The sequence below is a fragment of the Epinephelus fuscoguttatus genome, linkage group LG7 (genome assembly GCF_011397635.1).
Source record: "Epinephelus fuscoguttatus linkage group LG7, E.fuscoguttatus.final_Chr_v1".
NCBI lineage: Eukaryota > Metazoa > Chordata > Actinopteri > Perciformes > Serranidae > Epinephelus > Epinephelus fuscoguttatus.
In genome coordinates, this window is record NC_064758.1 from 44849971 (window position 1) to 44861598 (window position 11628).

Sequence of the window (11628 nt, forward strand, 5' to 3'; positions counted from 1 at the left end):
GATCTTCTGTGTGTGAAGCATCCATGTTTTCACTGACATGCATATAAACTGTAAGGGTTGAGTGATTCTCAGAAGCATAAAAAGTGCAAGTCAATAATTCTTTTTTTTTTCTGCTTGGCCCAGAGTGTCTCTTTTCATAGTCGAGCTTTCCGACCCTGGTCTGGGCAGTTAAATGGTTGTAAAAGCGTTCACGTCTAGGGTTATACAAAATTTTATACTTCTGTACAGTATACGCAGAGATAAACTGTATATGCAGAGAGGAAAATTAATTGAATAGATTTTTAACCAAAAGTTAACCATTTTTTGTCTATTTTTCCCTAAAATGTACACATGGAAATATTAAGCTTTTATAAAGAGGTGAGACAGACTACTGGACAGAATTTATCTGTTTATTGAATCAGCTGATATTAAATCAACACTGTCAGTATATCTTCTCCCAGTGATGTCATCGAGGCTTGGCACCCTGGTAGAAGTGACGTCACCATGGCAGCACATGCTGGAGATCTTCACAGGGGTTTTTCACAAACATAAGCCTTTTTCCCATTACAGTTCACATCGTTGGGATGACCTAGAGTTTAAAATGGAACAAATAAACAATTAGGACTGCAGGGGGTGATTTTTTAAGATTATCAATTCAACAGATGAATAACAGGTAATCAGTGCGAACCCTTGTAGTTCATCTCCAGGCAGTGTTCACCGTGACCAGCGTTGTTGGGCTCTCCTTCACCCCACAAACCCTCTAAGTCAAAAGGGGAACCATCACTCCACATCCACACTCCCTCCTGAAAGTTTGAAAGGTCAGTTCAGTCCAATCACAAAAATTATATTTTTCCATCACGTAGTCCACATTACTCCTGTCAGACTCTCATCAATACAACTACCAAATTAAAAACACAACATATATTAAATGTCAGGCTCACAGGGGACAGATGTATCCCATCATGTTTATTGTTAAATCACTCACCTTTGCCATATCATGGCCACCAACCCACGTTCGCTCATCTTTGCCAGAGTCTTCGTGGATCAGATGTTTGACAAAGTCGTATTCCTTTTGGCCATGTATCGATGCCAGATTCCCTTGGTGAGCAATGCAGTCAAACTAATGAGAAAGACAAAGTGTGAAGTGACAAAAGATAAGATAAAAGACATTGGGAAGAAATTATTGTACAGTTTGACAATATAGCAGATATTGTTCCATGAAGTACCTCTGCATCAGCCCAGGTCTTGTGTTCATGATGGAACTGGTAACAGTTATCTCCAAAGCGAGTCCATCCATCAGGGCACTGGTCACAGTGACACCAGCCCACTTTGGAGATAATGAGAAAAATAATGACACAAAGACTGATACAAGAGTGTCAAGATAAATATTACAGTCACATTCCTCATGTTTGTTTGTGAAGGTGACCAATGTCAGTCCTTAAAGAACAGGTTCAGATCCATTCAAGTGTCTTAATGCAACACTCAAATGCTAAGCATACAGAGACTTATTGATCCCTGTGATCATCCCTCTCATCCAAACTGGTGCCTGAGCACTAGAAATCTAGGAATCTATTTGAATCTATCTTTCAAAGTTAAAGCAGGATTCATGCAGATCCTTAGAAAGTCTTTAAAGGCACAGAGTTCATTGATTTAAAAAATAAGGCCTTAATCAGTATTAAAATGTTTAAAATCATTCTTTGAAAAGTCTTTATAATGCTGAGAAGTGGGATGCATCAACGTCATGTTAGGATAACAGAACCAACAACAATCACATTTAGTTTCTGGGATTCTCACAGTAGAGAATCCACTGACTGCTGCCTAGATGTCATCGTACCCTGGGCGACAGGGTACAATCAGCTATTAAGTTGGGATTTTGCTTGATTGGAATCAAGGCAGTGAAATGCCACATGCAGAGTGAGAAACACAAAATCAAACAAAACCAGCCAAGAAACGGCAGGTATTTCCCAGTTCTGTTCTACCCTTGTCTCCGCGGGAATTGCCCATTGGTCCTACAGCCCATTGTTCTGACCTGAAGACAGTGGAGGTCTATAGATATTATAAATCAATAAGGCTGTAATCTTACTAGTCTGCTCAGGAGAGCAGCAATCTTAAAAACAATCAGTTGCAAACTAAAAAACTTGAACAGGAGTCACAGAGTGCCAGCTGCTGTATTGTAACCATCCACCTCCAGACTCTGAGAAGTACCAACCATCAGGCCTACAGTCCGCCTGTGAACATAAAGAAAACATCATTAGTTATTGTGAAGACAAAATATGGAAATGACAACTATGTTGAAGGCATGATGTTGGGCTCAGAGACATGAAACTAGTGTTTAAAGATCAGATGTTAAAGCACCAACATCTTTCTGAAATACATGTCACTCACATTTCCAATCCACAGTCCACTGGTCAAACAGAGGACAGCAATCAAATGAAGACTCGATGCCATCTGTGGAAAGACACAGTATATTAATGAAATAATACACCACAGATATGTATATGAATCTGTGATCTGTGAGCTTAAATTACAAAATAATATATGGTGATGTAGTTTGATGATACAGGAAGATTGGATTCTTTTTAAAAGTTTGTATGTTTTACAGTGTTTTGTTTCCAAATGTAAAAATGAAATAATAAAAACTCTTTCCTGTAGCTATGAATGAAAACAGCTGATGCAGTGATGACAGGCAGGAATGAGAGCCTTACCTTGATGTGATGATCAGGTGAGGTTGCACTTGCAGCAGTAGCAGGTAGCAGGGTGTCTTTGAGAGGGAACGCCTCAGTTTATATACCTTCTCACATGTGACGTGTCTTTGTTTGATCACAGGATACAGTTAATTATTGTAATGATTCATCAGTTGCCTTTGGCGTCAACACTCAATTTTAGACAGTATTATATTATGTATATATTATATGTGTACACAGCCTCTGAGCTATCAGCTGCAGCGTATGCTACAGGAATTCAACACTGCCACACCTAATCTTCTTAATATCAATAACTCTGTGAGGACTTATGAACACTTCATCTCTGGTTTCATTCAGTGGTGCAGCAGTAGTGTCAAACTGTAGCTGAGGATGTTTTATATACTTGCATACTGTACAGCCCTCTGTATTGTGGTGTGTCATTAAGTTCTCATATTGAGAGTTCAGAGAATATGTACTTCAGTAGAGCTCTAGATTAACCAACTTGCTGTCATTTTTTTCATGTACTGTACATGTACATGGCAGGACGGTGGTGCAGTGATTAACACTGTCACCAAGTCCTGGAGTGAGTGTTAAAACAGCTTCAGCTGCCTATCAGAAATTGCTGTCTGACAATGCGGTAAAACAGTAATAATATTCTAAATTAGTCTAGTAGGAAGGGGGGGTGCGGCACGGTGGTGTGGTGGTTAGCACTCTCGCCTCACAGCAAGAGGGTTGCTGGTTCGATCCCAGGCGTGGGAGCCCTTCTGTGCGGAGTTTGCACGTTCTCCCCGTGTCAGCGTGGGTTCTCTCCGGGCACTCCGGCTTCCTCCCACAGTCCAAAGACATGCAGATTGGGGACTAGGTTAATTGATAACTCTAAATTGTCCGTAGGTGTGAATGTGAGCGTGAATGGTTGTTTGTCTCTATGTGTCAGCCCTGTGATAGTCTGGTGACCTGTCCAGGGTGTACCCTGCCTCTCGCCCGATGTCAGCTGGGATAGGCTCCAGCCCCCCCCGCGACCCTCACGAGGATGAAGCGGTTAGAAGATGAATGAATGAATGAAGGAAGGGGGGGTCCCCATGGTCACGGTGGTGACAAAAGTCTGCGGTGAAGTCAGACAGTTTCCCGACAGTTTACAGCAGCCTTCAGTCCGTACAGGAAGTCACAGACACACTTACATCCTGTCTGGAATGATGTCAATTCATTAAAAAAGTGATCAGACTCATATATTAGTTTGTTTTCAGTCTCCAGTTGTTTTAATTATGACAGATTAATTTATTAATATGCTTTACGGGTGATCTGTAGTTTATCTCGTCTCATCTCGTCTCGTCTCGTCTCGTCTCGTCTCGTCGTCCTCTGCTTATCCGGGTCCGGGTCGCGGGGGCAGCAGCCTCAGCAAAGAGGCCCAGACAGTCCTCTCCCCAGCCGCTTCCATCAGCTCTTCCGCGGGAACCCCGAGGCGTTCCCAGGCCAGCCGGGTGATGTAGTCCCTCCAGCGTGTCCTGGGGCGGCCCCGAGGTCTCCTCCCGGTTGGACGTGCCCGAAACACCTCCCAAGGGAGGCGTCCGGAAGGCATCCTTACCAGATGCCTGAACCACCTCAACTGGCTCCTCTCGATGTGGAGGAGCAGCGGCTCTACTCCAACTCCCTCCCGGATGTCTGAGCTCCTCACCCTATCCCTAAGGCTGAGCCCAGCCACCCTGCGGAGGAAACTCATTTCGGCCGCTTCTACTCGCGATCTCATTCTTTCGGTCACTACCCAGAGCTCGTGACCATAGGTGAGGGTTGGAACGTAGATCGACCGGTAAATTGAGAGCTTTGCTTTCTGGCTAAGCTCCCTCTTCACCACAACGGACCGGTTAAGCGCCTGCATCACTGCTGACGCCGCCCCAATCCGCCTGTCAATCTCCCGCTCCATCCTACCCTCACTCGTGAACAAGATCCCGAGATACTTAAACTCCTCCACCTGAGGCAGGACCTCTCCCCCCGACCTGGAGTGGGCAATCTGCCCTTTTCCGGCTGAGGACCATGGCCTCAGACTTGGAGGTGCTGATTCTCATCCCAGCCGCTTCACACTCGGCTGTGAACCGTCCCAGCAAGAGCCGGAGGTCACTGTTCGATGGAGCTAGGAGGACCACGTCATCCACAAAAAGCAGGGACGAGATCCTCCCATCACTGAATCTGACACCCTTCACCACTCGGCTGCGCCTAGAAATTCTGTCCATGAAAGTTATGAACAGAACCGGTGACAGTGGGCAGCCCTGGCGGAGTCCAATCCTCACCAGGAACAGGTCCGACTTACTGCCGGCCACGCGAACCAGATGCACGCTCCTTCGGTACAGGGACTGGATGGCCCTTAGCAAGGGGCCACCAACCCCATACTCCCGGAGCACCCCCCAGAGGATGCCCATGGGGACACGGTCGTAAGCCTTCTCCAAATCCACAAAACACATGTGGACTGGTTGGGTGAACTCCCATGCCCCCTCCAGCACCCTGGCGAGGGTAAAGAGCTGGTCCACGGTTCCGCGTCCGGGACGAAAACCACATTACTCCTCCTCAATCTGAGGTTCAACTATCAACCAGACCCTCTTCTCCAGCACCCTGGCGTAGACCTTACCGGGTAGGCTGAGGAGTGTGATCCCCCTGTAGTTGGAACACACCCTCTGGTCCCCTTTCTTGAAAATGGGGACCACCACCCCGGTCTGCCACTCCAGAGGCACTGCCCCTGATGTCCACGCAGAGGCATGTCAACCAGGACAGCCCTACAACATCCAGAGCCTTGAGATATCCAGGGCGAATCTCATCCACCCCCAGGGCTCTGCCGCCTCGGAGTTGCTTCACTACCTCAGCAACTTCTGCCCCAGAAATTGGACGACCCGCCCCCGAGACCCCCATCTCTGTTTCCTCACTGGAATATGTGTTGGTGGGATTGAGGAGCTCCTCAAAGTATTCCTTCCACCGCCCGACAATGTCCCCAGTTGACGTCAGCAGCTCCCCGCCCCCACTGTAAACAGTGTGAGCAAGTTGCCGCCTCCCCCCCCGAGGCGCCGGACGGTTTGCCAGAACCTCTTTGGAGCCGATTGATAGTCTTTCTCCATGGCCTCACTGAACTCCTCCCACGTCCGAGTTTTTGCCTCCACGACTGCTGCTGCTGCGCTCTGCTTGGCCCGCCGGTACCCGTCAGCTGCTTCCGGAGACCCACAGACCAACCATGCCCTGTAGGCCTCCTACTTCAGCTAACGGCTCCCCTCACTTCTGGTGTCCACCAGCGGGCTCGGGGACTACCGCCGCGACTGGCCACAGCTCGCAGCTGCTGCTTCGACAATGGCAAAGCAGAACAAGGCCCATTAGGACTCAATGTCCCCCTCTGCCCTCGGGACGCAGTCGAAGCTCTCCCGGAGGTGGGAGTTGAAGATCATCTTGACAGGTTCTTCCGCCAGGCGTTCCCAGCAGACCCTCACTGTTTGTTTGGGCCTGCCAGGTCTGCGACCACCTGCCACCTGATCCAACAAAAGGGGAAGGAACCCTTTCGTCTACCGGGGTGAACCCCAATGTACAGGCAGAGAGTCTGTGGTCTATCAGAAAGCCCACCCCGGCCCTCCGCCTATCACCCAGAGCAACTCCAGCAAAGGAGAGAGTCCAACCCCTCTCAAGGACTTGGGTTCCAGAGCCGGAACTATGTGTCGAGGTGAGGCCGACTATATCTAGCCGGTAGTGCTCAACCTCTTCCACAAGCTCCGGCTCCTTCCCCGCCAGAGAGGTGACGTTCCATGTCCCAAGAGCCATCTTCTGTAGCCAAGGATCGGACCGCCACGGCCCCCGCCTTGGTCTGCTGCCTGATCCACACTGCACCGATCCCTTCTGAATCCCTCTGTGGGTGGTGGGCCTGCAGGGGGACGAGCCCACGTAGCCGGTTTGGGCTGGGCCCGGCCGGACCCCATGGGTGAAGGCCCGGCCACCAGGTGCTCACCCACGGGCCCCAACCCCAGGCCTGGCTCCAGGGCGGGGCCCCGGTAACCCTCCGGGACGGGTACAGGAGTCCATGCTTTTGTCCATCATGAAGGGTCTTTCGAACCGTTCTTCATCTGACCCTTCGCCCAGAACCAATCTGCCATGGGAAACCCTACCAGGGGTAAAATGCCCCCGACAGCATAGCTCCTAGGGTCATTAGGGCACTCAAACTCTGTAGTTTATGTTCATGGTTTATCCTCCATTTGATATGAATTCTCCTGTAAATCAGCATCATATCAGTTTGACCTGTCCCCTCAACTACGCAGGCTGAATAAATTGTGTTTGACTATAAGGTTCATATTTTCAGAGGAAAAAAAATACAAGACAACAGCTTTCATTAAGACTCAGTCAGATACGGTCAGAGCTTCACATCTGACGTTATTTTAAGAATCCTCACATCCCACTGACCACAAGTCTCTGTGTTGCTAAATACTTCAATAATTAAACCGTCCAATATTAATATAGTACAGTCGACTCTGTATAGTTCATGATGAATGTATTCAGTCTCTGACAACTAAACTTCACCATCAGTCACACAACATGTTTTCTGTTCACAGAATAAACCTTCAGATCAGACAAGTACAATCTTAATCTCTAAAATTCAACAAAAATGAGTAGTTTATCTAAAATGTCATATTGTTGAGTCAACATCTGAACCAATCAGCTGTTAGATCAGGCGAGAGCCAGGCGGTGCAGTTGGTGGAGAGCAACTGCAGCGCCTGGCTCTAAAAACTGCGGCCGCCTCGCACTCGTGGTTTTATCGCCATCCACTTTTGTAATACGTCAGAGCAAGTCGGGATGAAGTCGGACACAAAACTAACCGGCATGCATTGTGCGCCGATCGCCGGTTACGGTTATGGTTAATTGGAGTTATGGTTATTCCTCATTTTGACCTGTCTATCACAAATTTGGGAGTAGATATAGCTCTAACAGTCTCCCAGACTTTATTTTTTTAGTTACAGCAACATGTAACCAATCAAATGAAAGCTTAGAATGCTGGACAGTTTTCTATAGCTATTAAAAAGCTGATGTTTCTCACCAAATACCGACAAATTGGAAAGATTTCCTATAGGTCATAGCTTTTTTCATATTTTTTCTGCTAAATTTTGCAAAGAAAAGTCAATTACGCATAGACATACATTTTAAATCATTAAAATAACCATTTTAATTGATTTCTCATGCTTAATTTATGCAAAAAAGATGGATTATTTTTCTCTGTTCAATATATGGTTCAAAAGTTGTGGATACATTTAATTTTTAATTTTTTCCATATATTCCGATTGACGGAATTCGAAATTCCGCTGGAATTCCGAGGACTACCTTTTTTCACGATGGGAACATCAAAATTCATTATCTACAGACCTTCACGATTCCAAAAATATAGGTTCATTTAGAAAACCACCCTGACCATGGGGACCCCCACTTCCTACTAGACTAAATAAGGTGTACACTTAAACTGATATTAATACCTCTAAGTGGCTGAAATTCTTTTGTTGCTACAACAGTACATTGGTGAGCTTTTTACTCCAACCTGCTTCTCCCAGCTGGGGACGTGCTGAGGGTCATCGACTATGCGTATACACTGTGAGGTACTATGGATTAGTACCTCACACAACTCAACTTTAAAAGATCTGAACTATTCTTTTTAGGCAAAAGTTTGAACTTGTTGTCATCGTCTTTGATAGCTACTCTTGTGAGTGTTTAATGAAGATGAGTCTGTTGAAGTTCAAATAGCCTAACTGAAGATATGGAGATGATCAGTAAATAGGTCAGCAGCTGTGTTGAACTTGATTTTTGTTTCACACTACATGTCCTCATACTTTTGTGTACTTTTGGTCTGAAGCTACCCTTCATGGTTTTGACTCAACAGAACCAAAACCAGAGAGCTGTTGACTAGAGACGAATGATACTCCATCTCATCTATTTGACTTGGTGTGAACTAGCAGCTTTTTAGAACGTTGCAGAATGGCGTGTTGCAAGTAGTTGCCTGTTTCAACTCGTCTCCACATAAATCTTTATTCTTACCTAGGAATAAGAGAGAAACAGAGCTGCTCCTCTGTTTAATCTGTCCGTTCATTAGTGACATCGGTCTGTATGTTGCACATGCTACGCTAAATCGGTCTGTGAGACGAATTAAATGACCGTAGCAGCACACGTGCAGTACAGTGCTGCGCTGCATGTGTGGGAGACAAAGTTGCTTGATTGTGTCAGCTGAGTGTTTGGTTGCTAGTTTATGTGTGAGGTGGATCACAACACATCACTTTGCTTCTTGGTAGCTCTAGTCTCATGTGTGACACTGAGACAGCGCCTGGATGCAAGCGACAGATGGGTTTAAAAAATGCACCGACAAAACAGACGTTTCATATACAAGACGTATATAACGAGGACAAAGTGTCTCTGTCTCTGTCAACAACTTTTTAACTCCCCCCACCATGATTGTTTTAATTGTTCGAAATTACAGTGGATTTTGACCTCCTTGATACTTTTATCCTCATGTTATAGTTTAGTGTCCTGTGCTGCAAACCTTTAAACCTCCAGTGCTGTGTGCACAAAGTTAACATACAGCCCTGCTATTTATTTGATATCATTTTTCATTTACATGTTGTGCAAATGTTATTTCAATTTTCAAACAGGGGAAAAAAATCCCTGTCTTTGCATTTTATTTCAAACACGGTCTGTTTTTATAAAAGTGCTTGTGACATCTAAAATGTGGCTTTGACTTGTAACTGAACATACAGAAAATACAGAGATATTTATCGTGTATCGCCATTCACCCTGAAATACCCGGATATGAATTTATGTCCATACCCCCCAGCTCTAGTTTAAACTTGTCGTCATCTTAGCTCTTACTTTGATGAGTGTTTAATTAAGATGATTTTGTTGAACTTCAAACATCCTGGTTGAAAACATAGAGGTGGTTCTTCATGAGTAAATACACCAACGGCAGCAGTGTTCCTCTAAATGTAACATCATTATGTGAAGTCACTCGTGAATTTTGAAACTTTTTTCAAAAGACAGTTGCTAACAAGTGGCGCAAATATCGGACAAGCGCAAATATCGGACGAGCTGTGGCATTCAAAAAATAGATTCATCTTCTATTTGTCTGAGACACATTGTGGTTCAATTTAAGACTGTACGCCAACTCATGGTCCAGAGCTCGGTTGGCTAAGATTAGCAGTGATATTGATCCTATGTGCGACAGGTCTAAACAGTCTTCAGCCACTTCATGTCACATGCTCTGGTCATGTCCGAAACTATTTCATTACTCTTCACCTCCAACATATGGACATTGGATCAAGGATGTTGTGTATCATTTACAGTTGGAGAAAATCTGTTGTTTTATTAAAGGATCAACTGCACATAACATGTCACATTTGTGGCAAATATGGAAACTGAAAAATTGTAATGACACATGTAATACTCATAGAAGTTAATTCATTTTTCCCCTTTTAAATATACATATTTTCTTATTTTCATGTACATATTTTTGGATTCTTTTTTATTTATGTTTTATTTATTTGATCTTTTTTTTGTCTTATTAGTTTTCTTTCGACTGGTCTGGCTCTTTCTATTTGTTCCTGGGTTGATGGGTGGGTGACAAACTATCTTTTTGTCCTTAATGGTTCTGTGTTTGTTTATTAATACTCCATACATCTTTATTGAATTACCAATAAAATACTTTGTTTAAAAAAATGAGACTACAGGGGCCGTATTCACAAACTTTGTGAGAACACTTTCAGAGAGCTCCTAACTTAGCCTAAAAGGTTTTAGTAAGGAGTCTGAGCTCAGGAGTGATAAAGGGAAGATCTCAAAGCAACTCAGAGACAGAAACCTTTACCTCAGTGAGGGGGTGTGGTCGACCCCATTGCTAGGTGTGATGCATTCTTTTAACAGATGTGATTGGTTGTCACAGACAACACGCCCTTATGTGAGCATGTAAGGTGTGGACACCCAGTAGAAATGAAATGAACTGCATCACAATATGAGCTTGAGAGTGCTATCATTGTTCGTGTGATCACTCTGCTGATGGAAGGTTGAGACGGACCAAAGTTTCATTTCTCCAGTTTTTCAGATATCTTAGTGTTGTGATCATTTTATTTCTGGTGTTATAGCGTTATTTTGTTAGGTGGGAAATCCCAAATGAGATCAACCACAAATATTATCACTTCACAATCTAATCTGTAGCATTTCAGTTACTCACTGTCTCATTGTTTGGAATTACAATGGATTATCTGACTTCTTTGTGTTTCCACCATTTTCTCCTCTTAGAGCAAAAACAGCAATAATCTTGCTCAGATTTTCTGCTTCATTGATACACTGTCGGTTCTCGTACCAAAAAGCAAAACAAAACTCAACGTGATACACACAGTAAGTGCTACTGTAATTGCAGGGCTTCGGTCAGTGGCATTTATGTAACGTTACAGCTCAGCAAGATGTAAGCTAAGTCAAAGGAGCTGTGAAAGAAGCTTTTTAGACAATTTAAAGTTGAAACTTTGGAACCAAACTGGTCCTGACTGCGTTAGGAGCAGCAGCAGAACTTACAATGGCGATCTAGCCAGGTTAAAAGAGAGCCACCTTTTAGTCACACTCGGAAATAAAAACATAAGAAAATAAAGACATAATGGAGCAACCCTTTAAGGAAGCTGGTGATTATATGGAGCCATGAAGCTTTTAATACTGTCAGACTGAGGAAATGTGTCTGAACAGAGGGAGTGGTCCTCAGTGAGCAATGCACTTTGAAAACACACTTTATGTCAGCTCAGTAAAGTTTCCTTTATCTTGATCACAGTCTGCTACACCCTGTAAATAAGTAATACTGGTGTGTTTGCATTTAAATGTGTTGGACGTGACAGGAGGTCAAACTCTTTCTCCTCTAAAACAAACACAGTTCTTGATCCAACAGAATAAATACAGTCAGGTGTGTCTGTTCAAACCTCCATCAGACCCACTACGT

General features: G+C 44.5%; 1 protein-coding gene across 1 annotated transcript; it reads right to left on the bottom strand.

The window, feature by feature from the left end:
* Window positions 1–375: 375 nt before the first annotated feature.
* LOC125891231 (galactose-specific lectin nattectin-like) lies at window positions 376–2724 on the bottom strand. Its single transcript, XM_049580304.1, has 7 exons — window positions 2685–2724; window positions 2365–2427; window positions 2189–2207; window positions 1206–1306; window positions 965–1099; window positions 668–782; window positions 376–568 (listed from the first exon to the last, which is right to left on the bottom strand). The coding sequence occupies exons 2-7, from the start codon at window positions 2425–2427 to the stop codon at window positions 507–509; spliced, it is 495 nt and encodes a 164-aa protein (XP_049436261.1). The 5' UTR covers window positions 2685–2724; the 3' UTR covers window positions 376–506.
* Window positions 2725–11628: the final 8904 nt, after the last annotated feature.

Excerpts from the sequence above, each read along its gene's own strand:
- LOC125891231 (XM_049580304.1), bottom strand. The coding sequence starts at position 2,427 with ATGGCATCGAGTCTTCATTTGATTGCTGTCCTCTGTTTGACCAGTGGA. Across the intron at positions 1,100-1,205 it reads AGACCTGGGCTGATGCAGAG|TTTGACTGCATTGCTCACCA; the intron begins GTACTTCATGGA and ends CTTTCTCATTAG. Across the intron at positions 783-964 it reads GTGGCCATGATATGGCAAAG|GAGGGAGTGTGGATGTGGAG; the intron begins GTGAGTGATTTA and ends TCAAACTTTCAG.